Source organism: Thamnophis sirtalis, unplaced genomic scaffold (genome assembly GCF_051295495.1).
Source record: "Thamnophis sirtalis isolate CommonGarterSnake01/CBP01778 unplaced genomic scaffold, rThaSir2_p1.2 scaffold_9, whole genome shotgun sequence".
Classification (NCBI taxonomy): Eukaryota; Metazoa; Chordata; class Lepidosauria; order Squamata; family Natricidae; genus Thamnophis; species Thamnophis sirtalis.
Genome location: NW_028261389.1, coordinates 57,023,560 through 57,039,465, shown reverse-complemented (window position 1 = coordinate 57,039,465; position 15,906 = coordinate 57,023,560). Strand labels below are relative to the sequence as shown.

Here is a 15,906-nt window from a genome sequence, read left to right as displayed (position 1 = left end):
AAATAGTTTAAAAGAAAGAACGTCTGGAACATGAAGAACGACCTTTGCTACCTTTGGTTACAAAGCATTAATTGAGAAACAGCACCTTGTGTTTGAGTTTTAAATTTTGTGTCATCTTTTTCTGTATTTAGGGTGAGGGCAGGGCAAGAGGAAATCATTTTGAATTTAGAGCTATTCCTCTTTGGGATAAATACAGTATTTGTAACATATTTTAAAGGAAGATGTTTGTACTGGTAATCATAACTTGAAGCTAATTATCAAACAGTAAATTCCCAGGTGCTAACCTGCTCTCAAAATCCTTTTTAAAAATTGTTATTTCCTGTGATTTGCAATGTAAATGGAAATTGCTTACTTTCTTTAAAGAGCAACATAAGATTATCATTAAAAAGTAATCATTTGTTCTGTTCTATGCAGTTCAGGGGACAAATGCCACCTCCCTGTGATCCTGTGTGCAAGATGGTTGAGTGGACGCTTACAGTGTGGGATCAACTGAACTTGTGTTTGTCACGGCTTGGTGCACCCGAAGCTCTTGTTGGGCCCAGACATTTTCTTTCTTGTCCGGTGATGCCTGGTCACAGTCATGCAATAGTGAAGTAGGTCTTTTATATAATTCTTATTAATGCCATCCCATCCTTTAAAACATTTTAATCTCCAGTATGTTCCAGCCCTCCAATTAATCACTCTTTGCTCAGTCATTAACCTGGTTAATATATTACTTTTGCCCAGGTAGAAATAGTTGGTGCTGGGACTGCGGAAGCTGCTGCTTGTGCAAAACCAGTTCTGCCATTGCCTGCTGCAGTGGATGTGGTCGCTCTATCAGTCACTGAGGCTGGATGTGGCTGATTGTCAGACTGGGAGGCTTGGACAAGGGCTTCGTGCACCTTGAGGGTCTCAAAAGCCCCCCCACATACACACATACATAAAATTGCATGGACTTGTCCAAGACAATCAAGAGTGGTTCAAAGATACCTAACTAGCTAACTAACTATTGGTAACTAACTAATTAACTAACATTTGTCACTAAATATTATTAAAAGTATATTAATCAGCAACATATATTTTAAGGGTATCACTCAATATACATTTATATGACGTGTAAAAGATAACCAAAATAAGATAAGGTAAGGTAACATTATGTAAGATGATAATAAGATGAGAGGAGAGGAGATAAGGATTTTAAATTTCAACATTTATATTTAATTATATTTTCAGAAAATTAGAACTCATAGTATTCATTAATTCATAGCTGCTATATGGATAATAAGTTCTGTTTTAGGAACCCCCCAAAATATAAAGATCTTTTTTTCACTTTTATCATTGATTTATATATCATTGTTAGTTTTTGAGGTTTGTGCAAATGCCGATATAGGATCTTAGACAAAATTCCACAAACCACAAATCTTAGTTTCCTATTAGAGAGTTTTTTAAAGCCCTTGCAGCAGAGTGTATCATTCAGCATACATTTATATGACATGTATAAAAGATAACCAAAATAAGATAAGGTAAGATAAAGAACACGCTTGACCACTTGTGATCCCAGAGCTATATGCAGGCTCCCAAATCTAATAATCCAGAAGCCATCTAAATTTTGCTGCTGAATTTTATCATTTATTTTTACCCCAACATTTTTATTCATAAAACAATCCCAAAATATTAAGTTTTTAATACTAGTATATAATTTTTAAAACATTTAATAACTTTCAGTAAAATTTTATTTATTATCATTACTTCTATGCCGCTTCCAGCATATGACTCTAAGCAGCTTATAATGCAATTACAATACATCAAAATTATTAGTCATATTTAAATATTGACTGTTTAAAAAAAACTAGGGTCACTGTGCCAGACTGGATCAGATGGGTAGGGTTGAGATAAGCTTAACCAAATCTCTGACAGAACAGATGTTTCTTAAGCTGTTACTTTTTAATATTCTCAAAGGGAAAGCATAAAATACTAGGAAGTAATTATACTAAAACATTTAATTACTTTAAATCAAATTCTAGCTTTTGCCTGATCTTGTTCATCAGAGATGAGTTGTGGTCCTTTGCTCCAAAGCGCTGGGCACTTCTGCCTTCCATTAGTAAGATGGATAGTATGGTGAGCAAGTTCTGCTTACTTTTGGCCATCATATCTAACACTGCTTTTAAGACTTCCCAATAGCTGAACTGTAGCATACAGATGGTTGTTATCAGAAGCCTCTCTGTCAAACTTTAAATTTGGAATAAGGATGCATCTTTTGGGAATTTTTGCTCTAAAGATGAAAAATTATATTTTAAGTCTCAGCATGTTATGGAAGAAAGAAAGGGGGGGAAATCACTTTAGTAAGGATTTTTCAAAGGTGGTGAGTGACTGTCAGAAACAGTATTCTGTTTAAATATTAATTTTCTTGGTAAATAAAACAAGGTGCTAAAAATAAACAAGCAGAAAAATGGCGAAGCATGTGTTTATCCCACAAATGTCAGCATTGCTGATATTCTATGCTTCAGGGGTGGGTTACTACCGGCTTTGGTACTGGTTCACTTCCCATGAACGTTAGATGTATTTAAAAGTTCTAATACATCAATGCTTCTCTTTTTGGCTTTAATTCAGACTTTTTCCATTTCAATTTATAAGCTGGTCATAAGGAATATTTTGAAACACAGCCAAAAGGAGCTTTCTTAGAGGAATGGTTAACGTAACCACTTGCCTCTATCTGTCAGAAGAAGACTTATGGTTTTGTTAAGACTAGTAAATCTATCATAGCATAAGCTATCAGCAGTGCACTTCATTAAATGTAAAATATTTTAGCCCAAGGTATCTCTTACAATGATCCACAAGCTTAGTTGTGAAATAAGGAGTTATAAATGCTGAGGTTGGAGGAAAATTAAATGCAGGAAGTACAGCCTTCAGTTTAACTCTTCTCTTTGTGAAGAGAATTAATTCCCTCTTTGTGAATTAGGGAAGGCAGATTTGTTCAAATGCAACATACACAACAAAGTTAGTACCACTCCCTATTTTTAAATGAAATCCTTTTATAGTCTTGTCCCTCTCCCACCCACTCCCCAAAAGGGGGAGAACTCACATTTTTCTAAGTTACTTAAGAAATCCTAAATGCAAGAGCCAAAATCTGCCCAGCATTAATAGGAAAGTGTGAACTATAATGAGATTTATCTTTACTGGTATATAAGCAATGAAATGCTATAACTAACATTAAGTTTCCTGATATTTTTCACTTGTGTATACCTTGCTTTCTGTTTCAAAAATATTACTTTTGTGAAATAGTTGGGAACACTGTTATAATTTTCTGAGGCTTTTGTGTGTTTTAAATCAAAGTCATTCTCTAGCGTTGAAAAGCAATATTGTGGAGTAATACACAGGGGAGGACCCAAATACCTTATTTTTCTGAGTATAAGACGCACCGGAGTATAAGATGCATCAAGGTTTTGAAGAGGCAAATTAAAAAAAAAGTTTTTGCACTCTGCAAACCTCCCAAAAACGGCCCGTTTTTGGTGGAAAAGGGCATGAATAGCCCTTAGGAGGCTTGTAGAGTGTTTTGGGGGGGGGGGGCAAAAACAAGGAAAAACTGGCCCATTTTTTGTCCAAAAAAAAGGGCATTAGGAAGCTTATAGGGGCTGAGAGGGCAAAATTGAGCAAACGCCAGCCCATTTTTTTTGTCAAAAAAGGGAATTAGGAAGCTTATAGGGGCTGGGGGGGGGCAAGATTGAGTAAAAAATGGCCCATTTTTTTGCTAATTTCTGCCCTCCCCAACCCCCAGGAGCTCTCTGAAAGCCTCCTACATGCTATACATGGCTATTTTGGTGAAGGGGACAGGGTTTCAGGAGGCAAAAAAATGCTGTATTCAGTGTATAAGACACACCCAGATTTTCAGCCTCTTTTTTGAGGGGAAAAGGTGCGTCTTATATTTCAAAATACAGTAAGATTCTACCTTCACCATAGAAATGCTCTGCTTTACCTTGACTAATTATTCTTTTTTTGACCCGCCTATCTACTTCACAAATTCATTATTACAGGAGGAAAAAAGAATGGAGTGCTGTGTATGCAGCCACCTGAACTACTGAATAAAAGCATCCAATCAGGGTCAATCACCAGAGTTTTAGTATTCAGAGCTTTCAGACTCATGCTGGAGCCCATCCTCAGGCAACTTTTGGTGGAGAGAAGCCATAGTTTTTAAGTGAATAATTGCAGTTAAATCAGTAACTTGGTTGTTAAGTTAATTCGGCACAAGAAACCATTGGTTGTCCTCTGACACCACTGGGTGACATCGCCAGATCTCACTGCTTTAGCAGAGTAAGGAAGATACTCAGAGATGATTCACACCCTGGTTAGTGTGTCTTTGCACTTCTACCATCAAAGTATAGCCAGCCGAACAAACAAGTTTAAAGATAGTTTCTATCCTTGGGCTGTGAGACTTTTAAATACAACCACAATCACTCCATGCACACGCTAGTTTTTTTTCTTTCTCTTTCTTTTTTCGTTTCTGTTTTAATTTTGCACCAGTGAGGTTAAAACTAATTTCGTTGCATTTAAGTACAATGACAATAAAGATTATACTTATATTTAAGTGAATCTGACTTTTCCATTGACTTTGCTTGTCAGAAAGTTGCAAAAGTGATCACATGACCACAGTATGCCACAACAGTCATAAATACAGCGGGCAAGCATCCAAATTTTGATTGTGTGACTAGGTGGTGCAGTAACAGTTGTTAATGTTAAAAGCAGTCATAAGTCACTTTTTCCAGGCCCGTTATAATTTCAAATGGTTACTAAACAAACTCTTATAAGTCAAGGCCTACCTGTATTTGCCTTGATTCGTTCTAAATAAAAGTTGGAATATAATTCAATTTTTTTATAAAAAATGACCAACACATTCCTTTTCTATAATCCATTGGTTTTACAGACCAGGCCTTTTTGTGCCAGTACAATGTCAGAGTTCCCTTCCCCTTCAACAGCTTTGGACAACTAATTCCTTAGCAGTTTGAGGAATCAGTGCTTTGAGTCAGAGAGCATTTGATGCTGATTTATGACCCCAAACTGCAACTAATATTTTGTCAAAATTATGCTGCTTCTTTGAGTACTTTTTTTTAGTGGATCTCACTCTTGTTGGAAAAATAACAAAATAGACATGCTGCCACATTGAATGAACTACTATAGATAAAATCATTGTCATTTGAATAGCAAACTGGTGGTTAGAGCTGTGTTAGCACTGCCCTTTTATTTATATTTGCACCAGTATCTGGAAATGACAGTTATCTCTTCGTCCTATTTCTTTTTTTTATTGAAAATTTAAAAAACTTTTATAAATATTTATCTCCCCTTCCCCACCCTCCCCACCCAAACCCATCTCCCCCCCCCAACTTCCCAGAGCAAATACAGGGTATAAATCTTTAACAATCATATTCTAAAGTAAACTAAAAAAACTTTAGCATCATCCTCACTTGTACTTTAACTCCTCTTTTGCTAGGCTAACTCTAAACAAATTATGTCATTCCTTGCTTCTTCAATCATAGGCTATCTGGAGTTTCTTAGTCCCATATTTATTTTGAATATAATCAATCCATCTTCTCCACTCCAGTTTATATTTCTTGTCTGAGTGATCCTTGAGATATGCTGATATTTTAGCCATCTCTGCTAAGTTTGTTACTTTTAATGTCCATTCTTGAATAGTAGGCAAATCTTCCTTCTGCCAGTATTGCGCCACCAATAGTCTTGCTGCCGTTGTTAGGTTCAAAATCAATTTAGTCTCTATAACAGTACAATCAGTAGTTATACCTAACAAGAATAACTGAGGGGTAAACTTTATCCTCTTTTTAAAAATATCTTGCATAATCCACCATCCTATTTCTTTTTTCGTTTTGCTTCAAGGTGGATGTCAAAATTGTGGAATGCCATTATTGCTCCCCGAGTTCAAGAAGCAATTATCTCCAGAGCTTCCCTTAGAAGACCACCTGTCACACCTGGACAAATGGCAGTCAAAAAACGCCCAAGCCAAGGGCAGCAGGCAGTAGTGAAAGCTGCACTCAGCATCTTGTTAAATAAGGCAGTTCTGCATGGATGCCCTCTTCCCAGATCAGGTAAACTGTGGGAAATGTGTAAATCTCTGGAACATTTACTTTTGCTGTTGTGATCTTTAGTTTTCTTTGTATAAGTTTTTTTTGTTAATCCCTGGGATCATGAGCTTAGAATGAAAGTAAGGCCAGAATGAAACTAAGTGGGAAAAATACACTTTTAAACAAAAGACTTAATACCTTGACAATCACACTGCACTTACTTAATACTTTGGCAACCACATTGGACCACAGTATTGTCACCTGCTTCTTTCATTTCCATTGTTACAGAAATGGAGCTGTACATTGCAGACTTTAAAGGAGGAAACTTTCCTCTCTCTATGGTATCAAACTATAAGAATTGCACCAAGAAAAAAGGAGAAAATGTTGCTTGGAGAAAAGCAAACACAAGTCCACGTAAGAAGTCACTCCACTCGTCAGCCCAGTCCTGGAGTAAGGTAGAGGGAAGTGCAGAAGGTAAAATATTGGTGGAAATTGGGAGGCAACAGAGATAATTTATTTGGACACTTGAATGAAAACTCCTTATTGACATTTTAAAAACCCAGTTAAGGGCTTTCATTTTTTTTACCTTTTTTATCAGCTCTGCTTAAAGTAACTTTGGAACATAAATTTTCATACTTGTCCAGGGATAGTTGTAACCCTGTTCAAAGATAGGGGAAAAAAGATGGGCATAAAATATGAGTTTTTGACTTACGATCCTTTCTCTCCCATAGGTATTAAATCAAATAATATATTGAAGGAAAATGGGAATAAAGTGTCTTCCTTAGAAAAAAAGTGAGTTTTATGTTTGCATGTGATGTCTGGTCCCTCCTCAAGGAGATTTAAGATTACAGTTTTTTAGCCATCGAATAAATCAATACATCGTACTTGTCACCTAGTGTATGTTTCTCCATTATTGCACGGAAATTATAGCAGTCAGTACATCTTACACAATTTTAGTATGATGGCTGGATTTTGTATTTAAGACCATGTTCTCTTTTGCAAATATAAAAATCTTTCCAATAGTGCTAAAATATTGCAAAACTTTTTTTTAAATCAGTTGGGAAAATGTGAATATTTTATTGTGAATATCATATTGGAAAATTCTACTAAATTAAATTCTATTCTATTAGTATCCCAATATTAATGTGTGAGTGGGGGCAGTTTTAGAAATTCTTTGCTTGGTCTATTTGTTGATGGCTCGTGCAGTTTCTTGACTGGAATATTGTTTACTTGATCGTTGGTCTGAAATTCCCTGGCATTTTTGGACTTGGCCTGGTCTACGATTGTCATATTTTCCCAATTGAAACTATGGTTAAATCTATATATATGTTGTGAAATTAAAGAATTTTTGCCATGTCTTCTGACTGCCAGTTGGTGTTCAAGGAAGTGTTCTCCCAGTCTTCTGCCTGTTTGTCCTACGTAGTGGTTGTTGCAGTCCTTACATTGTATGTTCTGGATGACTCCTATTTTTTCTTCTGGGGTTGCTGGGTCTTCTGATCTGCTTAGGATGTTTTGAAAGTCTTTAGTTGGCTTGTGTGCTACCCTGATTCCATGTGGTTGTTGTAGTCTATTTGTGGTTTGTGAGATATTCTTGATGAATGGCAGTGTAATTCATATTCGTGTTTGTGTTTGTTTTGCTGAATTGGTTTGAGTGGCCGGGGATTTTTTGATAAAGTTGCGTGGGTATCCATTTTGCTGGAATGTGTTGTACAGATGATCCATTTCCTTTTTCTGCTGTTCTGTGTTGCTGTAGTGTGTTTGGGCTTATTTGAATAAAGTCCTTACACAGCTTGTCTTGTGGAAGGTTGAGTTGTTGCTTCGGTAGTGGAGCACATGGTTAGTAAGGTTGGTTTTTCTGTTGACTTGCATTTCTAGTTTGTCATTGTTGTCTCTGCTGATCAGGATGTCCAGAAATGGTAGCAAGTTGTTGTTTTCTTCTTCCCTAGTAGATAGTTTTAGATATGAATAAAGTATGTGCAAACTTTTTTCCAAAATATTCCATTTGGATTGATAATCAGCTACTGTATATTTCATTTCCATCTGAAATAGATTTCTATTTATACACTACTAAATATTTTTGTGAAGTCCTTAGTGATCTCTGAGTTTTGTTGTTTATTTTCAGACATTTCATTCCCTGAGTAGATAACATCATCAGTCACTCTAGTGAGTGCTCTCTGGCACTCACTAGAACTGATGATATTACCTAGCTGAGTGGTGAAATGTCTGCAAGTGAAGAATCAAGCTAAGACAGCACCAAGGACTCCAGAGTTGAACTCTGAGCTACGTATATTATCTTCAAATGGTACCCTTTATTTTAAAACCTGTTTGGAAAAAAACAATGAGTTCCTTTGAATTGAAATTCTTTCAGCCAACTAAAAATTGTCTTAGGTTGAATTTTTATTACATGAATCTAATTAACTTACCCTGTATACTTTCTCTATTAAACTAAAAGAGATAAACATTTTCTTAATTCCATTTTATAGATTGTCATCTGATATGTTTTGCAACATAATTTTGTTTTTCTTTCCAAGATCTCCCGAAGATGATCCATTAAGTGTGTTAAACCTGGAACAGAGACTGACTATTGGTTCAGATGATGAAGTGGATTTTCTACAGGAACTTCAGAGTATTTGTTTAAGCAAATCAGAATCTGACATCAGTAAAGTATGTATTATTCTTTTCCACAAATAGCAGTCAGATCTAAGTTTCTCTATATTCTATTTTCTTTCCTTGTATTTTCTCTAACCCCTGCAACAATTTCCAAGCTTTCTTATATAATTTTTCTTTTGATTCTTACAGTTACATGTATCCTGTGCCCTATTTTGCCCTATACTTCAGCCTTCCTTCCTCTTACCATCTGCTGTGGCAGTTCTTTTCAAAGTATCTTGCATACAATCTGTCTTAATCCAAAACAACCATTCCAGGGGTGGGTTGCTGCCGGTGTTACTGTCAGCTCGCAACCCATCGCACAACGTGCATCTGGGAACTAATGAACAGCATACGCATGCTGTTCAAAGTAAATTGTTCTGCACGCATTTACGGCACAATTTACAGTGAATTGTGCATGAGCAGTCACTAAAATCCAAAATGGCGGTGGCCAAGTGGCAGTGAGGGAACCAGTTTGGGGGCTTGGCAGGCCTGGGTTGCTGCCAGTTCTGCGACCCCAGGCCTGAATTCCACTACTGGTTCAGTCGAACTGGGCAGAACTGGTAGCAACCCACCTCTGAACCATTCCCTATTATGTTGCCCTGTAGAAGTCTGACTAGCACTGAGTATATATTTGGCATGTTTGTTTTAAAATGTTTGCTCATACCTAGCTGCTGTTCTTTTCTGCTACTGCCTTTTCAGTTACATGATGACTATTCTGTTTTAATTGAATTTTAGGGCTATATGACCATTTTTTAAATTTCACTTTCATATCTCTGAATGAAGGAGCGCTGATACATTTTTCATTATCATCAGGGTCATTAGGTCAAATTCAGCATGTCCAATAGTGTATTTTTCATCTTTCATCCTCCTTTTTTCTCTTCATATATTTTGAGTATTCATAAACCTTGTTCTCTTCCATTTTAGACACAGCTTTGATTTCTGACCCTCATTTTGCTCTGATAGTTAAGCCTTTTTTGCAGAGATTACGGGAATTATTCCACCTCCATGCCAACTATAAGCAACATTTCTGTGCTGTTGGACATTGCCTTTGGGGGAAAATACAAAATTGACAACTAGCTGGTGTTCTACTCCTTCTTGTTCTTCTTTTTCTTTGTGCACACACGTACAAAGAAACACACAAACAAACCCAGACAAAATAACCTTTGGGGGGGGGGGGGGGCAGAAGAAGAAGAGGCAATAGCAAAACACAATATATCTTCACTACCAACAATCCTGAAAACTGGATAGTAGAGTAAGGTGGAAGTACTTACTTGTGAGAAATTGCCTGTCCCCAAAATGTCTTTGTATTATTTCTTCTGGAGCATCAATTGAACAAAACTAATTGTCCCTTCCCTCTTTTCAAGTGTGTGTCTCCTCCTTAGTGTTTCAGATTTCATTTTGCATTGCATAAATTAACTCATGCTCAGACAGATGTCATCATGCAGAAAGTTTTAAACATTTAAATAGTGATGACAACCAGAGGTTTTATATTGGGTTAAGATTTTGTTTACAAATTGCATTTGTCATATGGGGAATTGGGGAAACCCCTATATGTGTGTCTCCTCTGTGTTTAGATTTCATATATATTGTATAAATTAATTTACCACACAATGAGGAGACTTTCCAAATTTCACTAACAAAATTCTTGTGTGGTCTTTGTGCTCTCTGAGCTTGGTTGTTTTCTTGCAGACATTTCATTATCAAACTAAGCAATTTCATCAGTGCTAAAAAGATTTCTTGCCAATGTCATGGATTTATTTGGCTGGAGCCAAAGTTGCAAGACAAAATCTGAATCCCAAACTTTCTCACCCAAAGTTTGCAAGACTTTACTAAATAAATATAGTAATTTAAAAAGGAAATATTGGCTTATCGATGTTATTTAAACATTACATTTTAAATTGATGGAACATTTAACATATATTTATAAAAGACTAGGAATACATTTGGTAATTCAAGACAAAAATGTATAAATCTTTCATGCAATGGTGTATTTTAATACAGTATCCCTATGAGTATATTGTTGGTAAGGCTTTATATTTTAAGAATTCCAATGTAAGAATGATCCTCCCCTCTTCTTGCTTTATCCATTTTTCACAGATAATAGATTCAGAGGATGAGTTACTTCTGACAATCAGCACTCCTCAGAAGGATCCAGTCTTTTCAGCAAACATCAGGAATACAAACATCACATCACAGCAGGTACATATGAAGCTGCAGGTCATGTGATAGAAGTTTGCAATGTATGTTCAGCTCTTTACATTTGAAAAAAGTATGATAGTTCTGAGCTAAACTGAGCCTATGTTATGGGTGAAATACAATAGTTCAATCCCAGTTAATAATCTAATAATCCTATTCAGGATTAATTGCTGTTTTCAAAGGGTTTTAAATCCTATTCAGGATTAATTGCTGTTTTTAAAGGTTTTTAACAAAGTCCTATAGCTATAGCACTTTATTGCAATAATTTAATAGATTATATAATTGAGGCCAAACTATCTCCATTCCAGAATCACTTACTATCTTGAATCTATAACAAAATTATGGAACGGTTAGATGAAATTGGCCTTGTATATTAGATGTTTTCTATCAACGAGACAAGGAAAAGCATTTTAAAAAGAACACCTTCTGAAGAAAAGAGTTGAGCAGCTCAGCATTTAGAGGAGAACATTGGTTTTTGGCCATTGAAATACACTGGTATCATGCAGGGAGCTTTCCAGATGGCTGCTATTGTCATGGAAACCAAGAAGACGTAAAGGAAATGATTGCCTAAAATAGAACTGAAGGAGGAAGGCTAATAGAAGATGTGGAGTTGTTGAAGGGCTTCTCTGTCCTAACCAACCTTTCCCCCCCCCCACACTCCCCGCCTCCCCAATTTTTATCTGGAAAAGAGGGCAGAAGGAGACAAGCAGAGAGTCCAACTTAGAAACATTTGCAAAAAAACCAAAACACTGAGAACTCTGAAAGGCTGAGGCCTTTACGAGATTCTGGTTTTAGGTAAACAGGAAGATCCAGAAGAAATTGACAGAAAGGTTGCAATTTAAAAAAGCAGGCAATGTGCAGAAATGTTCATCAGTGACTGAGCTAGTAGATGTATTCTGGAATTTTGCATTATTGATTTGTTTAAAATTTACATAGCTTATAAACTGCTTCAGCCAAAATACCTCTAAGCAGCATATACAGTAAAGGTAAAGGTTTCCCTTGTACATATGTGCTAGTCATTCCCGACTCTAGGGGGCAGTACTCATCTCTGTTTCAAAGCCGAAGAGCCAGCGCTCTCTGAAGATGTCTCCGTGGTCATGACTAAACGCCAAAAGCACATGGAATGCTGTTACCTTCCTACCAAAGGTGGTTCCTATTTTTCTACTTGCATTTTTACATGCTTTCGAACTGCTAGGTTGGCAGAAGCTGGGACAAGTAACAGGAGCTCACTCAATTACGTGGGGCTAGAGATTCAAATCGCCGAATTGCCGACTTTTCTAATCAACAAGCTCAGCGTCTTAGCCAGTGAGCTACCATGTCTCTCTCCATATACAGTACTCCCATGCAATGACAGAATGAAAAAATAGAGTAATAGACAAGCTCTTGGGTCATCATTTCAGCTATATTTATTGACCAGATTTCTCAATGCTTTCAACAATCGCAACACTTCTAATGTACTTGAAAAGTTCTTAAAGATTTACGGAGACATTTAGAGATGGATCTGCCTTGAAATTAGCCCTTATTGAACTGGATAGCACAGGCAAACTTTAGCACAGGATATATTTTATGATATTTAGTCTTATGTCATAAAGTGTTTTAGGATCATGTTTATGTCATAACATGCTTTATAAAATTTACCAAATGTCATTTCCTTGGAAGTCCTGGGTCGTAGGTTTTCTATGCATTCTGTAGCTTTACCCATTTGAAGTAGGTTGGTTTAAAAATTGTTGCCCGGTGGTGCACCATTTCACCCAGTTAAAGGTCACAAGAACATGGGTTTTAGAAGTATATAGATGTCTATTGCAAGAACCAAACGGAATCATTCTCATCTCATGGCATATAGTTCCCAAAACAACATAGTTTGTTGCTTAGTGTGGTAGGGAGACTCCATCTCTTAAGTCAGTTCCTGAAGGGTTTCTGAAATAGCGAGGTCAGGAGAATTTTCTATAGCCCCACAGGCTGGGTGGTCATTTTATCTCAGAGTTCCAAAGGAGAAGAGCACCAGTGGAAAAGTAGGGATTCCCTTCCTGCCCATTAATGTGTCAGTGACTTGGAAATTGATTGTTATAGGGACAAAGGAGAGAATCCTTTTAATTCTTTCAATTCCACTTTTGTATTATGTGTGAGCTGCTTAGAGCCTTTGGGGAATTAGACAGCATACATATTGGGCAGGCTAAGATTGCTGGGATAAGAAGTCCTGCTTGGGTCCTTCACCATGTAGGACTTCAAAGGTGGCAACCAGCCACTTTGAATTGCATCCGGAAACCTTTAGTTCTGATCCAGATAAAATGTGAAGAACCTGTGAGTACTGGACCAAATGTAGCTTTTCAGTAGTCTTCAAGCATTGCTCCATATAATTTGAGAGGTGACCAAAGTACCAATGACTGCAAGCAGGATGATCATAGCCGATGGGAGTTATGCAAAGGCCCCTACTAGTTATAATGGCACCTGCTCAAATCATATCTCTGAGTTCAGAAGAAATGTGCAAATCAGCTGGAGACATTTTATGGAACTTTTGACAGAATTGCCTGCTGTCATCTTTAAAAATATCTCCCACCACTGCTGCCTTAAACTGAAGAAATTAAAACTCACATACAAAGAACATTCCATTAGGACAGCCACAATAATCCAGGCACTGCTACTTAAGAAAATATAACATTTCTGTTCATTTGGAGGGAAAGTGATGCTCCCAATATCTGAATGATTTCTTACCCAAACAATATGAGATTAATACAATTCCATCTTTAATTTACAGGTGTCATGATCTCATAATAATGAGATGACAACTATATAATTTTTGGATATATTTAATTACTACTACAGTAGTGCTTCTGTTACTGCGTCTACTGTAGATAAAAATTAATTACAGTGACTTACTTGCTTAAAAAGAAATAAAATATGTCTGAATCATGTCCAGAATTGTGCTCTGATGCAAAGAAATCTCAGCAGCATTTAGCAGCTTTCAGCTTTTCCTTGGAAGGTCATGCATTTATTAGCAAGTTTCTCTCCAAATTAGAAAGCCGCAGACAAGCTTTGAAAGAATCTGAAATACAGAAAGCAGATGGCTGAACCTAGATACGTCTTCCATCTTGCTTCTCCAAACATATTCTCTACTTGAAAGATGGCAAAAGAGGGGAAGAAGAGACATACTTTCAAAAATATAAATAGGAATATTATCCTCATTTCCAAGCTTCAAGATATGGTGGAAAAGAGAATCAGCGTTATCTGAAATCAGTAGAAATCCTGTTCGTTTCCTAATAATTTCTATATGGAACTAAGCAAAATGTATTGCAATTCTTTAACGTACAGATTTATACCTGCTACATGTTTCTGGATTACAATTCCCATCAAATCATGTTAGAATGTAATATATTGATTCACTATTACAATTCATGTTTTCCCATTCTTTCTTCGTCTGTGGTTTCTCTACCATTGTAGAGATAACATGAGAAGCATTAGGATTCAAAGACATTAAGGTGACCTGTGAGTTACAGAATGAGAAGGGAAGAAGCTAGACCTTATTTTTATTTGTTTGTATTCCACTTTTATTATTTTTACGAAATAATTCAAGGGGCCTATTTTCCTTACAACAACCCTATGAAGTGGTTTACACTAAGAGAGGGGGAGAGAGAGACTATCCCAAAGTCACCCAGTTGGCTTTCTTGGCTAAGGCAGGAACTACCCCATTGGTTCCCTATTGTTGGTTTCCTCACATTTTAGACAACCCCAAATTCCCAAATCCATAAATGGAAATTAGGAACATTCAGGAAAATGATTTCTGGTTATGTTGGCTACAGAATATATATATATATATATATATATATATATATATAGATAGATAGATAGATAGATAGATAGATAGATAGATAGATAGATAGATAGATAGATAGATAGATAGATAGATAGATAGATAGATAGATATAGATATAGATATAGATATAGATATAGATATAGATATAGATATAGATATAGATATAGATATAGATATAGATATAGATATAGATATAGATAGTGAGTGTTATATTTGTGCTGATAAATAAATAAATGCACAAATGTAACAAATGTAACAAAAAGGCAACAGTAAAAAAATATTGGGTTTCTGTCTGGATGGTCTCTTGTGACGAGCCGAAGGACAGAGAATGGAAGTAGTGATCTTCCTCCCATATTTGGGCATACCGGGGGTTGTAAATCTAGTAGATGATAGATAGATAGATAGATAGATAGATAGATAGATAGATAGATAGATATAGATAGATAGATAGATAGATAGATAGATAGATAGATAGATAGATAGATAGATAGATAGATAGATAGATAGATAGATAATTATAATTAACTGCAGGACCAGTTTGTTTGTTTTTTTGGTTGGACTTTTTCAAAACATCTGGATGCTCCATTAGGTGAGTCAACAAAGATTGTATCTGTGTGTATAGTTTTTAATCAGATAAATTTTTACACTTAAAAGATAAACGCAAAAATATAGAAAAGGGTAAGAAAGAAAAGACATAAAAACATTTTGAGAACCATAGAAAATGAAGCAAAAGGAAAAAATAGTTAAAGATGTGATTTCCAATCTTCTTTACAGCAGTTATAGATTTGCTTGATATCACTTTCCCCCTTCAAAATTATTTAACATACTTTACTTCCCTCCATATACAGTCTGTTTTTAATTTAGAAATCCAAAAATCACCACTTCGTTTTTATCCTTTCAGTTAAAGTTCCACAAAGTGCTTTCAGTCGTTCATAAAAGTAGTTGTTCCCTCCCTAATCAAACAAGTCATTTCTTGTCAAGTCACTTAGCCATTTCTGCAATTCTACCATCTTCACAGTCTATTCCTCCATTGTGGATACTTCTGTTTCTACCTTTGAACATATAACAACTTCCCTCATTTCATGCATAAAAGTAATCATACATACGTCTTTTCTAATTAATTATCCATAGTAAGAAACATGTTGGTTTCCTCTGAATGTTGGTTTTGCAATTTTCTGAATCATTATATGAGAGGTAGGTAGG

The 15,906-nt window shown here is 36.0% G+C and overlaps 1 protein-coding gene across 1 annotated transcript in view; it reads left to right on the top strand.

Moving 5' to 3' along the window:
• CTTNBP2 (cortactin binding protein 2) overlaps positions 1–15,906 on the top strand; it is a 125,084-nt gene that overhangs the window by 106,835 nt on the left and 2,343 nt on the right. Inside the window, exons 17-22 of the mRNA XM_087723645.1 lie at positions 415–593; positions 5,863–6,071; positions 6,336–6,521; positions 6,779–6,839; positions 8,579–8,711; positions 10,794–10,895. Of these exons, the coding sequence (XP_087579771.1) occupies positions 415–593; positions 5,863–6,071; positions 6,336–6,521; positions 6,779–6,839; positions 8,579–8,711; positions 10,794–10,895 (870 nt within the window). The remainder of the gene's footprint in view (positions 1–414; positions 594–5,862; positions 6,072–6,335; positions 6,522–6,778; positions 6,840–8,578; positions 8,712–10,793; positions 10,896–15,906) is intronic.